The 26,664-nt window shown below is 47.9% G+C and overlaps 1 protein-coding gene across 2 annotated transcripts in view; it reads left to right on the forward strand.

The window, feature by feature from the left end:
- The window catches only part of ARHGEF3 (Rho guanine nucleotide exchange factor 3), a 180,983-nt gene that overhangs the window by 131,765 nt on the left and 22,554 nt on the right, over positions 1 to 26,664 (forward strand). For both annotated transcript variants that reach the window (XM_036739135.1, XM_036739134.1), the window contains 3 exons: positions 4,910 to 5,017; positions 22,359 to 22,529; positions 25,955 to 26,017. In XM_036739135.1, the coding sequence (XP_036595030.1) occupies positions 4,910 to 5,017; positions 22,359 to 22,529; positions 25,955 to 26,017 (342 nt within the window). The remainder of the gene's footprint in view (positions 1 to 4,909; positions 5,018 to 22,358; positions 22,530 to 25,954; positions 26,018 to 26,664) is intronic.

Genomic DNA, 26,664 nt, shown 5'->3' on the forward strand with positions numbered 1-26,664 from the left:
CCAAATAGGAATTCTGAGATAATTAGGGTTTTTTTTTCCCCAAATTAATAGGAAAAAATGAGAAACACCGTTTTTAGAGTTCTTGGTGAGATGTTCTCTAAGTCAGTCAACAGTCAATAAGCATTTATTAAGTACCTCTTATGTGCAGGACACTGTGTTCTGTCAAATATCTAGGTGGTTAAAAGGAATCAAATGCTGGGAATCAAAGACCAAAACAAGCAACAAAAAGAAAACTAAAAAACCAATTTTTAAATATTCCAGTCCCTGCCTTCAAGGAGCTTGAGATCTAATGGGGGAGACAATGTGCATTTCTCCTTTACCGATTGAAAAAAAGCAAATCAAAACCCACCATACACGTAGTTGTTGGGTTGTTTGTTTTTTTTCCCAATGAAGCTTAATGAAGAAGAAAACACATTCTTGAATTTATCTTGGGTGATAGGGAGAGCCCGCGTCATCTGCTGTTGAAAGACCAACAAAACAACCTAGATGACACTGAATTGGGTTGATGCTTTGGGAAAGGGAAGACTGAATTTGTCAATATTTTAGTCCTTGTGAAATCTCCGAGAGGCCCCGCTCTGGCTTGCATTTGCTTCTCAGGCACCGCCTGGCAGAGCTGCCCTGTACTGCCTAGTGCCAATCTTCCGTACCCTGTCTACCCTGTTGGTGTTGGTCATAGGCTGAGCAGAGGTCACCAAAGCACTGAGCCTCTTATGGGCGTCGGTGTGGAATTGGATGGAGTCAGCCCTGGGCCACCTCCAAACACATTTCATCATTTTAAAATATGGTTTGTCTACTAAGTCATAGGAGCAGAAAGATGCCCCACCTTTTGCTCCTCAGGATCTTCCTGGCTAGAATAAAGTATATGGCTTAGCATCTGTGTGTGGGGACTGGGGAGGAGTTTTCTGGGGATAGCCATGTATATGAATATTTTGGAAAGAGTGACAAATCATACAAGCTCAATACAATGGGACTTTCCATGTCTTCGTTCTTTCCTTTCTTTAATCTTTTACTTTTCTTCTTTCCTTCCTTCCTCCTCCCTCTCTCCCCCCCCTCTGTCCCCTTCCTTTTTTGGAATGGTGTACTGGGTGAAATCTAAATCACTACATTTATAGGAAATGTATTGTTCACACCTATATATTTTTTATTTTTAAATTTAAACATTTACTCCTTGCTTTAGTGTTCGTATGTGGGGAGGCGGGGGAGTAGTTTTAAATACACAATGCGTCATTTAAGAGTGTGTGTGTGTGTGTGTGTGTGTGTGTGTGTGTTTGCATTGGAAGTTAGCACTCTGAGTTCACAACTGGGAGACATTTTCAAATTCCAGTTCACTTCCTTTGTGGAAAGTCTCTTCCCCCTCTTGCCCCCTCTCAAAATAAAACACAAAGACCATTTATGAAACAATAAATCTCTGCTCCCGTGACAGTACTTAGCTGTCCAGAAGGGGGCACAGCTATAGAATTCATAAAGGGATGTCCTGGTGTATCATGTTATCTGCCCAGAGCTCCTGACTCCTTCCTATCTGCCCAAACCCCAGCTTTGGGGGTGAGCAGTCCCATGGAGTACTGCCTTTACACCAGGGCAGGTCTTCGAGCTCCTGTAGATGATAGGGGAGGCAGTGGCAGCTGGTGGTGATAACACAGCAGTTCAGGTTGGGCCATCACCAGCCAAGGGAAGACCGGGATAGAAGCTGTGCGGGGGCATTTCCATAGAACTAGGGTGAAGGGTTATGGGATCCAATATCTAGGGCTGAAAGGGACCTTAGAGATTGAACCACCACCCTCATTCTACAAAGAGGGAAACTGAGTCCCCGGAAGGGGACGTGGTAGAGCTGGGGTTTGAACCCAGGTCCCCAGACTCCATCTAGTGTCTTTCCACTAAACTGTGGGTAGTGTTGGATTTGGAGAAAGGAAGACCTGAGTTCAGATCCTGCCTCTGATATTGACTAACTTTGTAACTAGAGATAAATCACCGAATAGGATCACATACCTGCAGCAGGGACAGAGACAGAGATGAGCTAGCCCTGCCCCTTCTGAGGCCCAGAGAGGGGGAGGAACTCTCCCAGGGTCACACAGCCAATAAGGGACAGGACTTAGACTTGAACCCAAGGCTTCTGGCCCCAGACTTGGCTTTCCTTCCCCTGTGTTCTGTTCCTGTGAGGGGAGGGTTGTCAGACTGTGGATGTTAGCTGAAGGTTGTTTTCTGTCATCTCATGGAAAATATGCACCTTCCCCCAGGGGTGGGGTCCATCCTGGGGTGCAGTCATCTTCAGGACAGAAGGTTTAATTTTGACCTAATCAGAAGCACCATCCCCAGAAATGTCACCATAGTCACATTGAGGAGAACACTCCTCTGGAAGCATCCTTCCCATGGATCGCTCCCAGACCCAACAACTCCTTCTTCCCTTCTCTGGATCTGAGCTGGCACCTGCCTCATTACGGAATCATCATAGCAAAGCATGTCCCTGTGGTCCCCTTGCACAGCCTTCTGGCTATCTAGACTGTGAACTTGGGAATACCAACCTGTCAGAACAGACCGACGTTGGTCCGGCACAGGTATCCCCTGGGAGAGTGGTTTTAATTTTGGTGTAATTAGCACCCCGCCTGGTGTTTGCACGGTGCTCCTGTGGCATTAGATGTGCAGAAAACTAAATGCCTGTCTGGCCACGTCATGCATGGTGTGCAGCCAGTGCCAAGAGAACCTTGGAAAAGATGACAAAGAAATGAGGTTCCACGACTGAGAGCTCGTGGAATGCTGCGTCTCCCCCTGCCCAGTCCCGGCCTCACGAGTGAGGGCATACACACACACACACACACACACACACACACACACACACAAACAAACACATGCACGTACACACACTCTTTTCTATCAAGTGAGAGCATCCAACCCACATTTGCCCTTTGCTTTACCTGGTTGTCCAGTGGAAGCAGAATCTGAGATGCCCCCGCCCCACTCCCCTGCCAGGCATTGATGGCAGACAGAAGCATGTCCAGAGGGGATGGGGCAAGCTGCCCAGTGGGGCTCACCTCTGACCCTAGCTTCCTCTCCAGGAACTTCTGGGTCCCCTCACTGCAGTACAGCAGAGAGACAGAGGAAGAAGGAGGGAGGGAGGGAAGAGAAAAGGGTAAAGGGAGGGGCAAAGGGAGAAAGGAGAGGGAGTAGAAAAGAGTGAGGGGGTGGGGAAGAGGAGGGAGGCAGGCAGGCTGTGTCAGAGGAGAGTCCCTCTGCAGCCCTGATGTTTGGAGCCAGAATCTTTTAGAGGACGATGACAGCGGAGCCTCCAAAGCTCAGTCAGTGAATGTGTGCGCTGCGTTGATGCTGAAAGCGAAGGATGAATCGTCTCCTTTGGGAAGCTGGGCAAAGGGACTGGTCAGCTGGAGAGAAGCGACTCTGAGGTGGATGGTGACTGCTTGGCTTTTTGGAAGGCATCGAGATTCCCGAAGGTGATGCCTCGCCAGCTGGGACATCCCTCATTAGCCTCCTGGCGCTGGGCTCCCTGAGACATAGGTCTGGTTTCCTGCCTGCTGCCGCGCTCCCCACCCCCCCCCCCCCCGGAGCTCAGCCTGCTCGTCTCTGGGGCTTTGCTCATGGAAAGTCACCCCACCACTTATCCAAAGTGAGAAGTTTCCCGTGACACCCGTGGGGTCGGTTTTCTGAAATCCCAGGGGAAGATGCTGGCAGGGCTGGGTTGGGAAGGAGGCCCCTCACCTCGGAGCCATGCCTGAGGATTGAATGGCAGGAGAGGCTGGCAGCCAGACTTGCTTCGGGAGCTTGAGTTCAAGGGCACAGTCAAGGAACTTTGGAAGCATGGCTGAGAAAGAGAGATGAGCCGCTCTGGACTTGGCTGGGAAGGCGAGGATGTTGGCTGAGGCCAGGCGGGTCTGGCGCTCTCTCTGTCCCCAGCTGCCTCCTCCATGTGCTGTCCATGGTCCACGCAGTGTCAGATGGAGGTTAGGAAGACCAGGGTAACTAGTCTCTTTGTGCTTCTAAAACGTTTCCTTCCATCTTTGTCCTTCCCGAGCATTTTACTGTTGTTGGTGTTGTCTCTAGCCTTGCTGGGGGGTCACTTTCAGGCTGGCAAATGGATTGGTTGGGAAAGTGTTTTCACAACTTCGTGGTTTCATAAAACATCATGTCGTTGGTTTCCTCTCTATAGTAGTTTTCTTTTTGTGATTAATTTATTATTTCTGAATATTATATATACATATATATATATACATATATACATACATATATATATATATATATATATATATATATATATATATATATATATATATATATATATATATATATATATATATATATATATATATATATATGGAGAGACAGAGGGAGGGAGAGCGGGGGAAAGAGAGAGAGAGAGAGATGCATTCTTGAGAGCCCGGCAAGTTTATTCGTTTTCCTTTTAGTGACTTCAGGGAGAAAAATGCAAGTTGTTTTTTTTTTTAAATAAAACACAAGAAAGGAATGCAAGAGAATAACCTCAAGGATGAAGACAACAAGGTTTTAAAAAAATCAAAACCCAAGAGCTGTGGTTTCTTCTCCTGACAAGGTCATTGGATAAGAGAACAGGAGAGGGCTGTTTCGGGGGAGAGGGCAGGGATGGGGAGGGAGTCCTCCTGGAGGAGATGTGTAAGTGGGAACCTCAGGATCAAAACCATTAGATCTGTGGGGAGCCTCGAGGCAGCATCCCCCCTGTTCAGCATGCAGCCAGTGACAAGCATCCTCCTTCCTTCTCTGCTGAGTCCAGGTGAGCAAGGGTTCGGTCCCTGGTTGACCAGGAGTGTTTCTGCTGCATAGCAGATGTGCCCGTGGCCTGGGGCCGGCAAATGAGTAGCAGCAAATGGTCATGTGATGTCAATAGCTGCAAAGTGACCTTTCTTGTCGTTTGGTTTGAAACCCACAGGAGCCGAGTAACAAGCGGGTCAAGCCCCTGTCCAGAGTCACGTCGCTGGCAAACCTCATCCCTCCTGTGAAGGCCACTCCGCTGAAGCGATTCAGTCAGACCCTGCAGGTAAGGAGCGCCCCTTACACTGGGCTTTGCTGTCCAGCTGCATGTCAGATGGATCCTTGACTCTGCCCAGAATTCTAAGGTTCTTCCCTGGAGTGGGGTTTGGCAGGGATGGGCCCGAGGGGCATTTTGGCATAGTAAAGACAGCCAGCCTTAAAGGCAGGAAGGTCTGGTTCAAGTCTGCCCTCCGACATCTACTGGCTGTCACTTAACATCTCCTGCAGAAAGGATAATGACCTGCTTTAGTAAAGGGAATTTCCTGGTACCGGTGAAATCACAGGTGGAGTCCCTGACCCTATGAATGACCACATATTTTTGTAGTGATAGGAATAATACTAAGGGTCCTTTAAAAGAGTTTAAAAAGAACAATAAAGATGCCCCTCGTCTTGGGACCATTTCTGTCCCAGCTCCATCCAAGAAGGTGTTAATCACAACTCATATTTATAAAGCATTGGCATACCTTGTTTTCACTTGGTTTCTCAGCACCCTCAGAAATAGGTGTTTCAGAATGGTTCTCCCCAGGATCGAGTAGCTAATAGGAAGGGGGAATGGAAACAAACGTTTATTCGGCGCCCATTATGTGCCAGGCAGTATGCTAAATGCCATATGAATATTATCTCATTTGATCCTGGGAGGAAGGTGGTAATGTTCTCCCCATTTTACAGTTGAAAAAACCAAGGCAGACAGAGGTTATGAGACTTGCCCGGGGTCACACAGCCAGCGAGTGTCTGAGACTTGATTTGAACTCAGGCCTTCCTGACTCTAGGCCCAGCACTGCATCACTTTGCTGCCTCTATCGTAGTTGGGATTTGGACCCAGATTTTGGCTCCAAGCCTTATAGAATAATAAATGTTACATATTAATAATACCTTATATGTCACATCCATTCAGCTTACGAAACGTTTTACAGTGGGTAATAATTAGAAATAGCGTTTATGTGGCATTTGAAGGTTTGCAAAGCATTTTATATAGGTTCTCTCACAACAATCCTGGGAGGTGGATGCTTTTACCTTCCTTATTTTACAAATGAAGAAACTGAGGCAGGGATCAAATGACTTGCCCAGGGTCACACAGCTAGTTACTATCTGAGTCAGGATTTGAATTCTTATATTTTGCTTTTGTGTGTATTATTTTATTTGATCCTCGCTGTGACCATGTGAAATGCTTAGCCTGAGTATTATCACCCCAGTTTTACAGAAGCTCAGGGAGTCAAATGACTTGACTGCAGTCCTATAACTATTGGCAATCGTGGGATTTCAATCCCGTTTTTCTCGGCTCCAAGTTCAGCCCTGTAGACTCTACCCCTAGGGAGGGAATGGATTTTTTTTCTTTTTTTAAGAAAAGACATCTTTCATAGTGAGATGTCCTTGTGCAGCAGTCCTTAGGAAGCTGTGGTATCTGTGGTGGTGGTCTTCAGAGGCAGGGCTTTGTCTCCTTCTAGAGCTGGACCTCCAAACACGTGATCCTGCGAATGATGTTTCATTACAGTGCGCCCCTGAAGGATCAAAGGGCCGGCTCTCAGAAGCAGTGTGTGCAGTGAGCAATTAAATGCTCGCTCTTCTAAAACATCTTCAAAGAAAGTCAGGCTTTGCTAGATGGGGCTCTAGCAAATCTGTGCCCAAATCTGTATTTACAAACATCCTTTCTCTTGATCAAAGTCCGGGGTGAAAGGACCGTGAAATAAAGGATCAAACTACGTGAACTCATGTTACGGTAGGGGGTGTTCTTTGTACCCTCGAGTTTTTCTGCTTATTGTCCCTAATGATGCCTCATGTGCCCTGTGGCATTGCTGCAAGTTTTGAACCCAAGACTGGGCCAGCTCTGCAGAAGATGGAGAGAGAGAGAGAGAGAGAGAGAGAGATGTTAAGTTGTTTTTCAGTCATGTCTGACTCCCTGTGACCCCATCTGGGGTTTTCTTGGCAGAGATACTAGAGTGCTTTGCCATTTCCTTCAGCTCATTTTACAGATGAAGAAACTGAGGCAAACAGGGTGAAGTGACTTGTCCAGGGTCACACAGTAGATGTCTGAGGCTGGATTTGACCTCAGGTCCTCCTGACTCCAGGCCCAGTCTTCTCTCCATTGAGCCACCTAGCTGCCCTACACAGACAGACAGAAGGATAAAGAGGGAGGGAGCATTTCTTAAATGCATACTCTGTGCCAGGTGCTGTGATAAGTCCTGTAGACTCAGATACCAGTAGGTCGGTCACTGTTTTGTTCCAGTGGAGGGCAAGGCTTCTTCTACAGTGGTGGCCACGTACTGGTTCTGGGGAAGGTGAAGTCTCACCTCTTCCAGCCCAGAGAGGTTCCTGAGTTTGAGTTCCAATTTCAGCAGAGACAGTGGAAATAATGGGTGGAGGTGGTATGTTTTGAGATGTTATTTTCATACTAGGTCTTGTGTTATTCAGTCTAGGAAGAGTCGTGATTTAGGGATCCTGGATGTGTCCTTCCCTCCCAGCCTTTGCCCTCAGTTCTTTGAACGCCATCAGCTGCCTTCAGAGCTTCAGACTAGATGTCCAATCTTACTCCAGCTTAATGAATTTGCTCCCAAGGCCTCTTGTGCTGAACATTTCACCACCTATCTTCTTTCGGGCCTGGCTTACTTACTTCCAGTCTTTGAGTTCCTGAACTTACGTTGATGTGACCATATGGATGGTCAAAGGTGGGCTAACAAGGAGCAAGTGTTGATTGAAGCAGAAGAAATAGGAACTTTGTGGTCAAGTGATTGGTCCAGCTTGGAATTCATAGGAGAGAAGGTCACAAGGGCTGCACAGGCAGGGTCTGACATGCCCTGTGGGCTTAGGAATAGGTTCAGAGAAGGCTAGGTAGGATCCTGTGGCTTAAAACTTTAAGGGGACACTTGACACTTACTAGCTGTGTGACCTTGGGCAAGTCACTTAACACCTAATGCCTTGGGGGAAAAACTATAAGTTAGCTCAGAGGAAGCCCGTAATGAATATTTAAAGATACAAACTGAAACAATTCCAATGAGGAAGAAGAAAGATTGATGTGGATGGCCAGGGAGCTCACAGGCCAACTGAAATTATAAAGAGAAGTTCTTTGGTGTGTCGGGAAGAACATTGAATTTGGAATGAGGAAAGACCTGAGTTGGACTGTTACCTGTGTGAGAGCAGATTAGGGCTTGACCTTGAGCTTCAGGGAAGTTGATATGAGGGTAAAAGTACCAGCAGGACCTTCTTCATGGGGCTCCTGCAAAGATCCAGAGACAGCAAATGTAACATAGCACATAAATGTCTCCTGCCATTGTCATTATAGAGGCAGCTAGATGTTACAGTGGATAGGAGACCCAAGTTCAAATGTGACCTCAATCATTTACCAGCTGTGCGACCCTGGGCAAGTCATTTAACATCTGTTTACCTCAGTTTCCTCATTTGTGAAATGAAGACGATAATATCATGTATGTCACAGGGTTGTTGTAAGGATCAGAGGAGATTATTTATGCAGAGATCTTTGTGAGCCTTAAAATACCGTATCAATACTATCTAGCCGTTACGAGATGGAAACAAGGCTAGCGGTGTGACCCTGGGCAAGTCACTTAACCCCTGTTTGCCTCAGTTTTCTCATCTGTAAAACGAGCTGGAGGAGGAAATGGCAAACCACTCCAGTATCTTTGCCAAGAAAACCCTAAATGGAGCCACAAAAAGTCAGACACAATTGAAATGACTGAACAATAATTTCTTCATTAGGAGTTTTCCACACCCATAAAGTCACAAGTCTGCAGCATCTCCCCACCTCACCCCAACTTAAAAGGAGCAGAGGCAGGAATTCAAACACTGAATGAGCTGAAGCTGGTGGCACATGGTCCAAACATCCCCCAGATGGCTTCTTCAACGTGTTGTAGAAAAGAGGAAGGCAAAACATGGGCGAAGGCCTGCTCGCCGTGAAAATAGGTGGATGATAGCAGAAGCTGACAAGATGGCCCCCGTTCTCCACTTTTATCTCATCTTTGTTTTCTCTACCCGACAATGTGATCTTTGGACTGGGAAGGGCAGCTCAGACATCAAGGGATTTCCACCCCAAGGTGCCTGGGCAGACAGCTCCTTAAGGCCCTGGAGGAATTCAGAAGCTCCTGGAGGAACTCCAAGACCCAGTTCATGCCAAGGCACAAAAGATGGTGGCCAGGCTGGCTGAGCCACTGCCATGGTCTCACAGACATCACAGAGATGAGAGAAATGGAGGAGAGGTGCCAGAACACTGGACCAGGGCCCATGGGCTGTTCTTTTGAAAAGGAAAGAGAGGGGAGTTTGCCAGTTGTAGGCTTCAAACCTGTGGGCTTCTAGGCTTACTGTTACAAAGGATTTCTCAGGGCTGTCACTGCCTTAATGTTTAAACTCTTGAGAAAGGAGTAATTGTCTGTATCTCCAGCAAATACTGGGCACCATGACCCATGACTCGAAGAAGCTTTTGCTGCTGTGATAATGGGTGGTTTTTCTTCATTCAGCCAATAGATATTTGCAAAAAAGTAAAGCGTGTGCTATAGAAATGGAGCAAATGAGGCTTGTTTCAAAAACCTTTTTCCCATTACCTGAACTACTCAAAAATGCAGCAAAGCTCATTATAAAAATCTTAATTAAAAAAAAAAAGAGGCCATCTAATCCACCCCTTCATTTTACAACCGTGGCGACGGTTGTTGAGAGAGTTGAGGTGATTCCTGACGAAACCATAGAAAATGCCCGGAAAAGGATTGTTGGAAAATTCCATGTATGCCAAAAGTCTTCATGCAGTCTTAGGCCATTAAGCTTATTATTAAATTATTTAAATTGTGAGAGCGGGCATGGTTTCATTAACAGAAGGTCATCCAGGCTAACTAGACTTCTCTGTTGATAGGCTCATTCCCTTATGGGCCTCTTGTCGATACGATTTGCCCAAACTTTAGCAGAACATTTGATGTAGTGTCTAGAGTGTCTCTGTGGGCAGAACTAGCGGTTGGATGTGTTACAGAAGGCTGAAGGCTGGGCAGGATGGCCTCAGATGGTCTATGAAATATTTGCTTTGCCTTTTTCCTCATCTGGGCACTTGCAGGCAATTAAGTGACGTGGAAGGCATGTTGTAGCTTTTTATGTGTGGCGTAAACAGAGTTTATTCTGTTTGTAAAACCGTGCATGAATTAGGCACCTGTGTGTAGTTCATTCCCTATGCTGGGTAGTAGGAGAGACATAAAATATAAGTAAGATTTGGTCCTTACTCACCTTGTAGGAAGATGTGATATGTTGGCAATTAATTACAAGATATAATGAGTGAAGAACAAGGTACCTTTGGAGGTACAAGATTCCTGCTTTGGCAGTGATTGGGTGGTAGGAGAAAAATCAAGGAAGACTCCATGGAAGAGGAGGCATTTGAACTGAGCTTGAAAAACAAAGACCCCCCCCCACCCCACAAAACAAGGGAGACATTTCCCTCTCCAGAAGCTTCTGTTCTATTGAGGGAGACAACAGCTACTTGTGTAAGTAGAGGAACTGGATATCATTGGGATAGGGAGTCAAGGGATGGGGGCAGGTCAGCCAGCACAGCCAGCTGCCTCGGGCCCGGAGAAAGAGGTCAGATAACCTGTCTGGGGTCCCACAGCCAATGTGTGCTGGAGGGAGGACTCAGACCCCAGCCTTCCTGCCTCCAAGGACAGCTGCCTATCCCCTATCCAACACTGAGAATAAATCCCAGGGAGTCAGGGAGGGTGTTGGCAGTGGGTTGTGTTCAGTCACTCAGTCATGTCTGACTCTTTGTGACCCTGTGGACTGTATTATCATTTGAGGGGGTCAGAAAAGGCTTTATATAGAAGGGGGTGGGGAACTGGGGTCCTGGGGAAGCAGAAGGAAGGAGGAACCCGTTTCTAGGCAGGGAGGACAGTCACCAGTGCAGAGGTGGGAAGTAGAGTATTTAGTGTGGGGAGCAAAGAGAAGCCAGTATAGCGGGATCCCAGAGCATAAGAGGGGGGTGATGATCAATGAGGCTGGAAGGAGGTCACCTCTACCTTCTGCTGATTTTTCTCTTCTGTCCTTCCTCAACCTTGATTCATTCTCTCCTTTTCTTCCTCGTGTTTTTAACTTGAACAAGACATTTAATCTCTAAGGTTCACTTTCCTCTTCTATAAAATAAGGTGGTTGGACTGGGTCCCTTCTAGCTGGAAATCGATGTCCCTAAGATTTTTGACTTAGCCTTGCTTTAGTTACCAAGGCTGGTGGATTCTCTCCCTGCCTCATTTCTCGCATTTTTGTTTACCCTTCTCTCTGTACATTGTCACCACCCTGCTCCTTGTCCTTATCACTTCCTCCAAACCCTGCCATCCCCCATGTCCAGCAACAAAAATGATATTTCTAACTCTCTCTTGCCTGTCTTCCTCCAGTCCTAGACAGGCACCTCTGTCACCCCAGAGGAGTTAGAAACATTGAAGGGGAAAATGAGCCTTAGAGACCAGTTGCCCAAGGTCATACAGCTAGTAAGGGTCAGAGGCAGGATTTGACTCCAAGGTTAGCAATGTATCACCCTTATTATAATATGCCAAGATGACTTCAAATTTCAAACCTGGGGGTGTCATCAATAGAAATAGACATTCTAGGAGGAGGGAGGTGTTAGATATGACAAGTTTGTGATCCTGGGAGGATGTTCTGAAGAAGGGACAATTGTGGCTGTTAAGCTAGAACAGAGGGGAGAGATTGGGGCTGAATATATCAATATGGAGACATAGGGCCACAGACCTAGTGCTGGAGGAAATCTCCCAGAGACCATCTAGTCTAAGAAGCTCAAAGAAGTAAAGTCACTTTCCCAAGATCACATGTAGGCAGGGTTCAAACCTGAACTCTCAGTCCCTAGCCATACTCCTTCTGCTGTGTCATGAGTCATTTGCATAGAGATGATACCAAAGAGATCCCCTTCTTTGTTAGGCCTGTCCTTGTCTCAGGACCATTTCTTTGGCTCTTGGGTAGAAAAGCTTTCTTCCTCTGAAGCTCAGGAATGCCATTGGATGCCCGAGGATGTGTATGTATTTCGCTCTGGTGCATTTTCTTTAGGCAAGGAAACGCATCTGGAAAGAGCTGGATGTCATTAATCAGTACCATGATGGTTCACAGCGGTATCCCTGCCTGTGGAGGAGGCCGTGGGCAGACAAGGTCATCTGGGCCGTAGCAGCCCTTGCTTTTCCCTTGCTGATGGTCTGTCTGCTTGACTCTGCGCTCAGAGAGCTGCTGCCCCCTCCCACAAGGGTGGCATTGACAGGAATGGGTGCTGGGAAGGCCTGGCCACCCTGCCCTCTATCCGCTCTGGATCCAGAAGGTCTGCATCCTGGAGCTGCCAGAGCCAGCCCAGATGCCTCTAGCCCCATCTTGGTCAACTCACAAGGGAAATTTGGCCCCGCTCTGACAGGAGACCTGCATTCACTCCAGTTGCATGCGGGGAAGAAAGTGAATTGGGTTTTGGCCAGACGTTTCCCCTGAGCCCCTGTCACAGCTATGCACAGCTGTTGTTCTCATCGGAGGCTCAGGTTGCCGATCCTGCGGCTGCGTTCGAAAGCAAGGCTGGCTCCTGCCTGTAATGCTCCATTTGTGATGACCTCATTCAGGCCTTTCTTCTTGGGGTGTGTGTGTCTGGGAGACAAACCTGCCTGTCTGGGCCCTGACTTGATTGCCTCTTGGTCACCTTTTGCTCCCTCTTTAATAAATCCTTCCCATTTTATGATTTCGTCACCTGTCCATCAGGATATTGGAAATGAAATATTTATATTTGGAATGCATAGTTGGAGGCAGTGTGCTCCCTTTGGAGTCAGAGGACCTGAGTGTGAATCCTGACTCTGCCCCCTTCCCAAGAAGGAATCGGTGGGCTTGATGTCAAGCAGAAATGATTCCAAAGGTCACCTCTCGTATTTGCTGGCTGTGTGAGCATGGGCACCAGTCCCTTCACTGGCAAAATCCTGAAGAAAGTGGGATTGGACCTGGGCCCTGAAGGAAGCCAGTGGGCAGAGATGAAGAGAGAGGGCATTCTGGGCATGCACGTCAGTCAGGGCAAAGGGGTGGAGGCAGAAGATGTAGTGTGGTCTGTGAGGTTTGGGGAGAAGACCAGTGTGTGAGGTGTAGAAGGATAGCTGTGGACCTGGGGTGGAAATGAAGTATGAGAAAAATGGAAAGGCAGGAAGGGGCAGGTGGTGATGGGTTGGAAGGGTCCACTCCCTTCACTTTACAGATAAGGGGGCACATGGTAATGAAGCAGGTGATAAGAGGAAGGTAGCACAGGAGCCAAGGGACCAGCCTTCCTTTTCCCAGAATCTTTCCAAAAAGCCATGACGGGTGGGGAGCCTGCAGCCTCAAGGCCACATATGGCCCTCTACGTCCTCAAGTGCAGCCCTTTGACTGAGTCCGAGTTTGACAGAACAAATCCTTTTATTAAGGGGATTTGTTCTGTGAAGTTTGGACTCAGTCAAAAGGCCACACTTGAGGACCTAGAGAGCCACATGTGGCCTCGAGGCCACAGGTTCTCCACCCCTGAGCCATGAGCTTCGTACACCCAAATGTAGTACCTCAAATCAGATACATCCCAATGTCTTATTCCCTTCCTTAAGAAGGAGGAGTCTCATCAGAGCTCAAGGACAGTAACTGTCTCTGACTCAGAATCTGCTTAAAATCTCCCCTGCAACATATACTGTGCATCACGGTCTGTGCAAGGGGTTTTTGCACAAGGCCCTGTACTTACTGAGCCAACACAAGTGCACTTAGCCCTATCCTTGGCACGGTGAGAACTGTAAGAGAAGGCAGAGACAGTGTGGACCCCACAGGTGAGGAATTGTCCATCTAGCTAAAGGTACAAGATGGTGGGCAGGTTGGGACCAGTCTGACAATGTGAGTAACTGCCCTGTGCATAAGGCCACTTACTAATGCTCATTGGAATAGAGAGCTGAATTGCAGCCCCCAGTTGTGGACTGGGAACTAGAAAGAAGGTCTGGAGGGAGCAGGAGGAGAAGGAGATCTGGGTGCTGGTCAAGAGAGGCTTCCTGGAGAAGGCAGGACTCTGGCTGGGCCCAGCAGATGGGGAGGATGTGGCTAGAACCAGGGGTGGCTGGGAAAGATTCACATCTAATTTGCATGGGGCTCCTCTCAGCAAGTGTCAATTAAAGTTAGTTTCCTAAAAGTCAGTTCTTTTTAAGAAAAAGTTTCTTTTTCCCCAAACAAAACCAGTGATAGAACAAGCCCAATCCAAAAACTAAACCAAAGCAAAATGAGCATCCATTGTTAGTTCTTAGCTCTCTTTTGTTTTCATGATCTCTGATGAACTCTGAGTCTGTGTAACCAAAAAAGGAAGATGCCCAGCCTGGGGAAGGAGGCGGGCAGCCCCAGCCTCTGTCCTAGCCCCTCTGCTCTCTCTGTTAACCTCACCTGCGACCACAGGCTGAATGACCAGATCATCTCCATGCAGATGCCTCAGCCCGGTCCCGCATTATCTGCCGCCCAGGGGATATGTCTGAGCCCTCACATTAACATACCCCAAGCTGAATTCCCTCTCCTTCCCCCACATCCAGCCCTTTCCGGAATGTCCTTATTTCTGTGTAGGGCACCACGGTCTTCTAGGCTCCAAGTCTGATGTCCCCATCATAAGAACAAAGTGCCTTGAGGCTTGAAAAGCCTTTACATTCATTCTCATCACACTACCCCAGGAGGCAGGTTCTATTATCATCCTCATCTTAGGGATGAGGAAACCGAGGCAAACATTTTTAAAAAGTGACTTGCCCAAGGTCCTACAACTTGTAAGTGTCTGAGGCAGAATTTGAATTCAGGTCTCCCTGACTCCAGATCCAGCTTTCTCTCCACTGCCACCCATAGCTCCCCCTGGGCTCCTCCATCTCCCTCCCTCCAGATACCTAATCAATCACTAAGTATCGTCAGTTCTACTTCCACAGTAGCTCTAGCATGTGTCGTCTTCTCTCAGCTCGGCACCAGTAGCCGATGGGTATGTGCCTGCCTTAAGTTTCTCCCTGCTCCACTCTGCTCAGCTACAAAGGGATTTCGCCTCACCGTGCCACTCCACGCCACTCCCTACTCAGTGAAATCCATTGACACCCTCTGGGCTCTAGGATAAAGCATAAGCTCCTCTTCCATTTGGAATTTCAGGCTTTTTGCAGCTCGGCTCCCCTTTTCCCTTCTGGGGTTAGCCACAACTCCCCGTCACATACTCCACTGGCATCCATCCTCACCATCCTCACTGCTCCTCCTATGCAACCCTTCACTCCCCATCTCTGGACTTTGGTACTCGCTGCCCCCTGCTCAAATGCATGCCCTCACCTTACCTCTGCTTCTTAAAAACTGTGGTTTCCATCCAAGTTTGGCTCCAGCCCCAACTTTCTAGCTCTTTCCTGGTGCCCCCCCCCACCCAGCTCCAATACCCCACCATCTCCTTTGTATTTACTCCTCCTCTGTTTGGTATATACTTATGTATGCATGCCATCTCCCCCAGTGAAGTATAACCCCCTTGAGGGCAGTGGCTGTCCTTTTGGTGTCATCCCCAGAGCCCCGTACTGTGCCTGGGACATAGGTGCTTATGAAATGCTCTCCTGCTTGATTCCTAATCATCTTCTTCATTCCTGCCTAGGAAATCCAAGGATTTTCCATCTAGTTGAGAGAATAGGATGTTGAACAGTTAGGGAATGATGTGATGATCTAATTAAGAGCTCTCTGCGTGTGTGCATTTAATAGATGCTAATAGAAGCCAAGAGCTGACTGGCAACACCGGGCTGTGTGATGTTAACATCAACATGGGAAAGAGCCCTGCCCAGGAGGCACTTAATAAATGTCAGATTGTTTTTAAAAGAAAGGACAAATACTGCACTAAATCAGTCAATTGATAAGCATTTATTAAGCACCTGCTATATACCAGGCAGTGCAGGAAGCCTGGTAGCAGACCATCCCTGCCGCTCAAGCTCTCAGAGACAAAATGCAAGCAACCTTGTACAAATAAGCAATAGCTCGGATAAATAGGAAGTTATTAACAGATGGAAGGCACTAGAAGCACGGGGGATTGAGGAGGGCTTCCTGAAGGATGTGGGAGGCAGAGGAAGAAGACCTGGGTTCTTGTCCACAGTTGCCATGGACTTGCTGTGTGACCTTGAGCAGGACTCTGCCCCTCTCTGAGCCTCAGGTCCCTCCCCTGAACAATGACCAGGTTAGACCAGGTATAGGTGAAGATCCCTTCCAGCCCCAGAATTCCAGGGCTCTGTGGGCCTGTGAAGAGTCCCTTCTCTGCTGTGACCTCTTTTCGGCTAGACCATCCTCCACCAAGGGAATGTCTTGAAGCTGCTGCCAAGAAGACAGCCTTTAATCTCATGTCCAGTGTTTCTCCCCATATTGAATGGGGTATTTATTTTATTCAACCTTTCTTCCAGAGACTCTTTCTAGATTTCAGGAAGCAGCTAGCTTAGGGAATGTGGTGGATAGGTCCCTGGACTCGGAATCAGGAAAACCTGGGTTCAAATCCTGTCTCAGACACCAGCTGTGTGACCCCAGGCAAGTAACTCGACTGCTGTCAGCTCCAGTTTCCTCATAAGTAAAAATGAGAGCGTTGACCTTGACCTCTGAGGTCCCTTCTGGCTCTAAGTCTATGGGCTTAGGAGCCTGTGAAGTCTGTGTCTCTGCAGACACCTCCTTGCCCTGGTCTTTCCAGATTCTGGATTTTGATTCTGATGAGCCCTCCATTAACGCTCCACAGCTTGCCCTCTCACCCTCCACTTCGTAGCACCATTTCTGTGCCTTTTTCTGGTCATCGATTGAGTGTTCTGCTCTGTACCAGATCCCATCCTAGGCACTGTGGGGAGAACATAAAGATGAACTGTTACAGAATTAGAAGAGTCAGCTCTGGATGGCACCTCGCCCCTTCATTTGACAGAGGAAAATACTGAGGCTCAGAGAGGATATGATCCAGGGAGAAGCATCCTGGGATTTTGAGTTGTAAGGATCTTTAGCCATACTCTCTTTCTGAGTCCCAGAGAAGAGTAGGGACTTGTCCAAGGTAATGCAGCCAAGTATGGACTCGAGCCCACATGCTCTGACACCAGATGCTGGGGTGGTAGACCTTCCATTCGGCTCCAAAGTCAATAGTCTTGACTGTGTAAGATGAGGTAGCTCGAAGGTAATAATCGTTTTCTGAATTTTATTTTGGGGTGGGGGGTGAAGTTTCAGGAATGGAGTAGCCTTTGAGATGAGCCTTGGACAGGCAGAGATGGGAGGGAGAGAAGACATGGGAATGGGAAACTCGGGGGATGGGATCATATGTAGCTCTGTTTGGCTGGAGCATGAGAAAAAATCCATGAAGCCTGGATTTAAAAACCTATTGGAGCCTAGCAGCCAATGACCTCCAAGGTCATGCTCAAGAATTGCAACTTTACTGAATGTCTAGGAACAATGATGAGTGATCAAGGGAGCCGAGCATGAAGGTGCTTGCGTACCCCTAATCCCTGCTGTGGGAGGGGCCGAGGCTGGTGGGGATTGCTTTTGTTCTGGAGTTCTGACCTGCAGTAGGTGAGAGCACCAATATGGTAAGCCCCTGGAGAACAGAGAGCCACTGGGATGCCTCGGGAGGGAAGAACCAACTCAGGTCAGGAAGACTGAACAAGTCAAAACTTCCACACTGCACAATTAGTAATGAGATTAGGCCCGTGAGTGACCACTTCACTTCTAGCCTAGGCAAGATGGAGAGGCTCAGTCCCCCTCCCAACAACCCCTCCATCCCTCCACCAAAAAAAAAATTAATTGAAGTTTTTTGAGCAGGGGATACGTTCAAATCTGGCCTCAGGCACTTACTATCTATGTGACCCTGAATAAGTCACTAAACCCTGTTTGCCTCAATTTCCTGACCTGTAAAATGAGCTGTAGAAGGAAATGGCAAACCACTCCAAACCTAAAAAGGGTTGCAGAGAATGGAACATGACTAAAAATTATGCTGAACATGTTTCGCTTACCTTCTCAGTTTCCTGTTCTGTGTTGTGTGACATAGACTCACATTTTCCGTTTGTCCCTACATAAGCAGGCTTTTTCCCCCTCCTCATTATTTTTCCTTGGTGGGCTACATGAGGTGGCAGGATTGTGAGCCACTCCAAAGCCTTCATCAGAGTGGCTAAAAGATACAGGTTTGCTTAAAGTTAACTGCAGCCATGTATCTTGAAGTATGACTCATGGTTCAAGCCTTCTGAATATCTTCCAACGGAGACTTGAGTCCTGACTACAGCTGCCATGATTCCTTATTTCGTTCTGAGCTGCCACATGGTTTGGGTTCCTCTTTTTAATCTGCCTGAAAGGGGTCAGAGTTGGGGAAGACATGTAAGAAAATAACATGAATGCAAAGAATTCCTCTGGGACAAGTTCTTGTCAATGGAACATCCCATACAAGGTTGTTGCTAGACTCTGCAGATGTGAATCAAGAGAAAAATTCCCCAAATTCCTATTAAGTACCTACCGTGCTCCAGGCTTTATGCTAGGTCCTGGGCACATAAAGACAAAATAGTCCCTGTCCTCAAGAAGCTTACCATCTGTTGAAGGAACCCAACATGAACTCAGGTTAGCAAATTAGTACATGCAAAATAACGCAAAGTCGTGATAAACAGGAAAGCGAATGAAATCAAAGACCCACCTAATAGAGGATTTGGCATGGGCCTTTATCTGGAAGGGAGGGAGGGCTTTCTAGACCTGGGAATCTAGACATAGAAGCTGAAGATGGACCAACTTAGGTCAATTTGGCTGGAATGGAGAATCATGGGAAATAAAATCAGAAGAATAGATGGGAGCCAGATTTAAAAGAACCTTAAGTGAGAAGATGAGGAGTTTGTATCAGATTTTAGAGCAGGGTTTCTTAACTTGGGGTACAGGATCCACGAACATGGAAGGGTAGGAATTACATCTTTATTTTCACTAACCTCTAGCTGAAATTAGGCATTTCCTTCAATTATTTAAAAACCTTATTCTGATAAGGGATCTGTGGCATTCATCTGACCCCCAAAAGGGAGAGTCTCTGACCCCCAAAAGGTTTAGAACTCTTGTCTTTGAGACAATAAGAAGCTATAGATAGTTCTTGAGAGAGGAGGGGGCAGCACAGACTCAGAGCCAGAAGGAACTTTGGCAGACACCTGTTCCAGAAGATCCAGGTTCAAATCTTGCATGGGACTTTGGGCAAGTCACTGAATGTCTTTGAGAAGAGCATAGCTCGTCAAATTGGATTTGTTAGTGCCACCATTTTTGTAGGCTGTGCTTTTGTGTCCTTCTAAAAAAAAAGCATGTTCTCACTAGAGAGGAAATTTGGTATAGTGGGGAGGGTGCTGGGTGTCTGGGCCTCGGTTTCCTTATCTGAAGAAATTGAGGGGTTTGGACTTGGACATCTCCTCCAGCTCTGGTTCTGTGATCCCCCAGTCCCCTCCTTTGCAGATATAGACACGGAAGAGGTGAAAGTCACACAGATGGAGGCAGAGTCAAGATTCCAAACCAGCCCTTCCAACTCCAAGACCAGTGTTCTTTCCACCGTTCCCAGCTGCCTCTTTAGAGGGACACGAGAGCACAGCCTACAGAAACCATGGCTGAGAAGTCTGATATTTCCATTTGATGCCCTTCTTTTCCAAGTTTCTATTTCCATATTCATGTGTCCATCTTCCCATTTGATCGACATTTCAGCCCCCACCTGCCGTCTCTTATCTGTTTCCCGTCATCTGGTATGTGCTTTCACATGCATGGTCGCTGCCATCTGCAACATCCATGTAGATTGCAGCCATGTTGTTTTAGCTGTTGCCAGTTAAGACATTGGATTGTTTTTTTTCCCTCTGGCTCATTTGCCCAGCCAGCCTCACTCCCGCACTCTCCTGATGGCCCTGAAATGTTTTTTCATCCCAAGGATCCCCCATGGGGCCACATGTTTGTGGGTTTGGCTCAGTGGCACCCCAAAGTTGGCCCGTCATGCCACTCCCAGACTGTCCATCAGCAGGGGATGTTTTTCCCGCTAGGGAGAGATCTGCCAACCTCTACCCCTGCTCTCTCACTGGTCCCAATCTTGACCAACAACAAAGATTTACAACATGCCTTCCCAAAGCTTGGGTGTATATGCTACCATGACTGAGGATCACAGTGAAGCTGACTTGTCGGAGTGGGGTTGGGCCTTTTGGTAGGCCCTGTACTTCCAGCCTGGGCAGGCTAGGGAGACTCAGAAAAGGAAAGAAAAAAGCCCACTTGTTCGGAGGGTGGGAATTGAAAAGGGCAGGCTCTTAATTTTAGCAAGTGAAAGTGTTATTTCAAATGTGCTTTTCAGCTCTTTCCTTTCCCCCACCTCCACTCCACCAAAGCCCCCTCACTGTCCTAGAAACTGAAACTGGAGAGTTGCCTTGTGACTCAGTGTACTTCCTGTCGCCTCTCAGATGCTACCCACCAGGTCGATGACACGTTTGTAGAATGGCCCGTGGCCCCAGGGAATGGCCTCTTCTCTTTTCTCACATCTCTGTGTCCTTTCCCCAGAGCAGGCAGGAGCCTAGGAGTGTGAGGCTCACTTTCCTAACCTTGGGGAGTTAGAACCAAAGCAGTCTTTATGGACTGGCTAAAAATGTTATCCCATAAAATGTTGGGACTAGAAGGGACCTTAACGGTCATCCAGGCCAGCTTGCCATTATGCAGATGAGGAAACTGAGGCCCGGAGGAGCAGATGGCTCCTTCGTGGGTCAGCATTTGCTCCTGGGGTTGGTTCCCTGTTTTAAGGAGGTCACTGTGGCATCCTTAGAGAGTTCACAGGATGGCAGGATTTTTTTTGGAGTTGTCAGTGACCTACATGACCTCGTGTCCAAGTCACATGTGAACAGGAGTCCCCTCTACCAGATACATGACTAGGGATAGCATCAAACATTGGCTTGAATGGTTAGTGGTGAGAGCAGTGGGCCTGGGAGTCAGGAAGACCTGAGTTCAAATGCTGTCTCAGATCCTCACAGCCTATATGACCTCTGGGAAGCCCAGGGAGCCTTCTCTCAGCCTTGACTCTTTAGGGAGAAGTTATTTCCTGGAAGCAAAGTCTAGCTGGTCCCTTGGTCCGTCAGCTCTCTTCATTCAGCCCCTGGTATAGCCCAGTATGGTGCCATGACTCAGTATGTGCAGGTAGGCCCATTGCCCAGAACATATGGCAAGATGGTGCAGGGGCCAGTTGTCCCCAGTCCCTAGTAGGCACTTGACAAGTGTCTGTTCATGGAGTCTTCTACCTGCTCACAATCAGATGGATGAGGCTGGCAGTGCAAGGAGGTCTGAGGCTTCAGGTTGCTTGGTGTAGGTCTGCCTCCTATCCCCTCCACAACAAAAGATAAAGGAGTTTCAGTCCAGGCACACTTCTTTTTTAATCTGCTGGACTCTGCTTTTGCTTTTAATTCTTTAATGAATTTTTCCAGCTTAAAACATTTCTTTAGTACAAAGCAATTCTTCTTACTAGAACCTACCTATAGGAGATTCATACTGCAAACATCATCCTGCAGCATTTGACAGATGAGGACGCTGAGACTTGGCAAGGACATGTGACTTGCCCACAGCCATATGGGTGAAGGGTCCCAGAGCCAGGACTCTACGCCCTCTCATTTTCTCCCCAAAAAACCCCACCACCCTCGTAATAGACAGGTATAGTCAAATATAAGTTTCCCACATTGGCCACAAATTTGTGTCTCATTCTGTATATTTAGTCCCACCACCTTAACAGACTAAAGGAGCCAGCTATGCAGCTATGCCTATAAGTTAAAAATTAAGGGTCAGAAACCACAACTGATTTCACAAACAGCATAGCGGTGTGATGAAAAGACTGTGGTGTGAAATCCTGGCTCCTGCCTGTATACGTGGTTGTGGGCCAGTCACTTACCCTTGCTGTCTTAATTTCCTTATCCATGAAATGGGGTGTTGTTGGAAAAGTAGGTCTTCAAGTGGGATGCTTGGTAGCTCCCTTCTGTCTACAGCCCCCTTCTCTCCAGAGCCCAGCTGGCTTCTAGGCTTCGAAGGGAGGCACATTAGGGCTGAAGCCAGCAGAACTGAGTGTCTGTGGGGCCAAGGCTCTATGTGCATCCCATGCCCAAACAATGAGAGAATGATATGCCACGCTTTATCATTGGTGCTGTCCCTCAGCCCTGGTGTTTGGGATGAAATGTTGGCCATGCATTAATATCATTAGCTCTAGGACAAGGAGGCTGAGGATTTCTCAGATGACTTGGGGTCCATGATGTACATCCGCTGCTTGGCCACATCCCTGAGTGTGTGGTAGGGTTCATCCTCACTCTCGTATCTCTGGGCCCGTCTGTGGCCCACCAGGTCTCCAGACTCACATCAGTAATGGTTTTGTGTTTTCGTTTCCCTTGTCAATTTAGCGTTCGATCAGCTTCCGCAGCGACAGTCGCCCTGACATCCTCGCCCCAAGACCCTGGTCCAGAAATGCGGCTCCAGCAAGCACCAAGCGAAGGGATAGCAAGCTGTGGAGCGAGACCTTTGATGTGTGCGTCAACCAAATGCTTACTTCGAAGGAGATCAAGCGCCAAGAGGTAGGATCTTCGGCCCTGATCGATGAGTGTGATCTGTCGAGTGGAATTGATCACTGCCAGGAGAGAGAGGTCTCTGCCCCAGGCTCGCATCCTGGCCGTGTCGAGAAATGTTCTCCCCAGTTCTTCACCATGAGGTGTGAGTCTCAGATCAGAACCACCTACCCCACGAGGAAACAGATGGGTGAAAATCTGAACTTTCCCACATACATAAGTGAGCCCAGGCTGCTTGTATCGCCGAGTTAAAAACAAACAAACCAACCACTATTGGATTCATTTAAATAGGGAGTTCCCTAAGTGCGTAAAAAATGTATTTTTAAGAAATGTGATTATTATAACTTTACACATGTATGCCCTAAAGTGAAGAAATAGCATCATGGTGGGGGGGTGGGGGAGGGGAGGGGAGGGAGGACCAGGGTGCACTTCTCCCTTCCCCCACCCCCACTTGCTATTTCGTGTGGTCTTGGGCAAGATACTTCACATTCCTGAGCATGTGTTTCCTCATCGGTAAAAGAAAGGCCCCGGCCCTGCAGGAGGCCTCACTCCACAGCTGTGAGTGAGGACCTCTCAGTCCCCTCTTTCAGTCTCTGCTGTGATCAGAATCCTCTAAACTGATCCAGCACTTTAAGGATCGCAGAACGTTTTGCATCCATTATTTTCCTTGGGCTTCCCAATAACCCTGGCAGTGGGTGCTGTTACATTCCCATTTATCAGGTGAGGCAAACAGAAGTGAAGTGACTTGAAGGGTCACACAGCTGGTGAGTGTCAGGAGCTGGATGGGCAGTGAGACAGTTCCCGTCTCAGCAGAGAGAGGCCTTGGGTTCTAGGTTCACAAGGAAGCCTCCCATCTGCAGATCCGGTCAAATTGTGGACTGGTTTGTTTAGCACTTTTTCTGGGTTGCCATGGGGGAAGCATTGGGGAAGTGGTAGTGTTATTTAAAAAGGCATCAAGAAAAACATGTGTTTAAAAATAAAGGGGAACCCTACTGAGGCAGCAGCATGCAAATAGCAATAAATGATGCCCCAAAGCCTCCTGAAGAGATCAGGTTTTCTAATCTGTGCTAATCAGTTGCACACTTGTTTCCTTGTGGATTTCTTCCACCCTCATCTAGACTGTGATTTTCAGGCCCCTAGCTGGGTGGGGTAGTGGGCAGAACCCTGGACTTGGAATTGGGAAGACTTGAATTCACATCCTGCCTCAGACACTTATCAGATGGGACACCCTGAGTGGGTCACTTGGCTCCCCTAGGTAAAATGAGGGGGTTTGACTCCATGGCCCTTCTAAATAATTGATCCCATGAGGATCAGGCTAGACTTGCTGACTGCAGTGAGAGACAGCAGAATTTGCTGGGAAGAACCCTGGTTTTGGAATGGACGGTGGGGCAGTGTGGTCCAGTGGATAGTGCCCAGGCTCAGAGTTAAGAGGACGGGAGTTCAAATCCCACTTTTGGTGCTTGCTTACCGTGCATGTGACCTTGGACAAGCCTGGGCCTCATCTGGGCCCCCGTTTCCCCATCTGTAAAACAGCAACATTCGTGCATATACCACCTACTTACAGGGTTATTGTGAGGACAGCATTTTGTAAACCTTAAAACACCATGCAAATATGATGACGATGCTCATGATTCTCAAAGAGAGGCTGGATCTCAGGCTAGTGTGTATGCGTCAATAAATATTAAATAACCCACCAGATGACTAAGTGGACCCTTGACTGAAATATATTTCCCTTCTTTTTGGGGGGAGGGGAGGCAGGGCCTGTAATTTCTTGTGCTTGGGAACTCCCAGTGTGTAAATTCCCTCTGTATGTGCAGATGAGCACACTAAGGTGCTGGGTGATTTCCTGAGGCCAGTGCATTCCTAAAAAGGAGCTGGTGTGAGGTCCACTTAATTAATAGTGACCAGAATCTGAACCCCGGCCCTGCTGCTGAGACCTCGAATTAGCTCAGAGTTGGGGTATTTTGGGTCCAGACCTATGATTTCATCAGTGGAAGGCATTCATGTGTGAGGAAACACCCTGACCCTCGCCCTGCAGTTTACAGATGTGCAGAGCTCTGGGGCATTGGGAGGTGATGAGTAACTCATCCAAGGTATGTGTCAGAAGGAAGACTTGAACCTAGGTCTCCCTGACTCAACCCACTGAACTGCACTGCCCTGTCATAACTGGAAACATTTTTTCCTGAAGTCAATGCAGTTTCCCAAGCACAGAGTAAGGGATAGGGGTGGGAAGGGAACAAGTATTTATTAAGTACCTACTATTTGCCCCGTGTAAAATGCTTTATAAATATTATTACCTTGGGGACTTTGGGTGAAGGGAGTTTGGCCATGCAGGTAGTTGGGAGAAGTGCAGGGGGTCTGGAGAAAGGCAGAGAAGCCCCCCTGGAGGACTGTGGCCCTGCTTCCTGCAAAGGCAGTTTGTGAGTTGGACTCTCACAATGGAGACAGTCAAGTGGAGAAACCATTACTGTGCTGTTTTCTTTTCACTCACTGACATCTGAGCTTATTTGGGGGGCCTCAGAGCAGTAAGTGACCCTGGGGTCTACCTGGGCCTCCCTCCCACAAATTACGGAGAAGTGAGCACACATGCTGCACTGAGTGCCCAGGGTCAACAGCCGCTCGGCGGCCCTGAATCCTGGGCATTGCCCTCGCCTAAATTCCAGAGTGAAGAGTTTGGGTGGCCGCCCTACAGTTGGCTAGATCCACTGCTTTGGAATCAGCCACAACCACAGCCAAGATGCCTTTCTCTTTATTTACAGAAGCTCAGGGGCCAGCCTAGTGACTGTGGCGATGCTGGCTAAGTACAGTGTGTGGCTTAGAAATGAAGGGTTTGGTTTGCTCTCATAATCACAGGTGATGAGCACTAAAAGGGGCCTTAGAGGTCTCCTAATCCCCTCCTCCCATTATACAGATGAGGAAGCTATGGCCTAGAATCTGATGTCTTTCTCTCTCTCTCTCTCTCTCACACACACACACACACACACACTGTCTCTCAAGCCAGCAGACATTTATTCAATGCCTAAATGCTGGGAATACAGAGAAAGTCAAAAAGACAGTCCCTGCCCTCAGGGAATTCACAGTCTGCTGGGGGACAACTGTATACATACAAGGTCTATATACAGGATAAAATGCAGAGAATCCGCAGTGGGAAGGCACCAGCCTTAAGGGGGTGGGGGAGGCTTCCTCTAGAAGGGGGGATTTTAGCTGCGATTTGAAGGAAACTGAGAAGCCAGGAGGCAGAGCTGAGGAGGAAGAGGTCCCAGGCCTGGGGGATTGCTGCTGAAGAGGCCCAGAGACAGAATCAGGCACTTGATTTGGAATCAGAGCCTGCCCTAGAACCCAGGAGTCCTGACCCCCTCCCCTCCAAGTAGTTGAACTTAGTAAGAGAGATGAAATGAAAGCACCATTGAACTGCTTTTTTTTTTCTCTTTCAGGCAATATTCGAGCTTTCCCAGGGAGAAGAAGACTTGATAGAGGACTTGAAATTAGCAAAAAAGGTACTTAAAAAGTTGAAATCCCCTGGCAGTTTTCACATCGACTTATTTTTTTTTTCTTATTTCTTAATGGATCGGTCTGCTGAGACAGATGTGAGAGCACATAATGACTAGGACCGTCACCCAAAGAGTAGAGAGGGCCCCTGTGGCTCACCCCAAGGCCTTGTGGGAGGAAGAGCTGAAAGCAAGATAGAAGAAGAACTCCAAGGGGCACCCTCTGTGCTGGACCCACAGGAGAGTGGCGCCCTCAGCGCTGTAACTCCTACTGGGGCCAGGGCGAGATGTGATTTACTTCCACAGCCATATGTAGGATCTGGCGTGTAATGGATAGATTGGAGGCGGGGGAGACAGCGAGACACAGAGAGAGACAGAGAGGAGCAGATGGGTGAATAATAGAAAGGTAGGCAGTGTACGATTGTATGAATGGATAGATAAACAAATGGATAGTGGCTAGACGGAACAACGCATGGTAGATACTGAATGGATGGATGACTAGATAAATGATAGTGCATGGACGGATGGATAGTGGATGGGGATATTCTCTCATCCTCTTTTCTTTCCATTCCCACTCTAGTTAAGTGGGAATGGAGAGAGCAGAAGACCTGAGTTCAAATCCTGCCTTGGCCGCTGACCGTTTCCATGGCTTTCCT

The sequence above is a fragment of the Trichosurus vulpecula genome, chromosome 9, assembly GCF_011100635.1.
Source record: "Trichosurus vulpecula isolate mTriVul1 chromosome 9, mTriVul1.pri, whole genome shotgun sequence".
Taxonomy (NCBI): Eukaryota; Metazoa; Chordata; class Mammalia; order Diprotodontia; family Phalangeridae; genus Trichosurus; species Trichosurus vulpecula.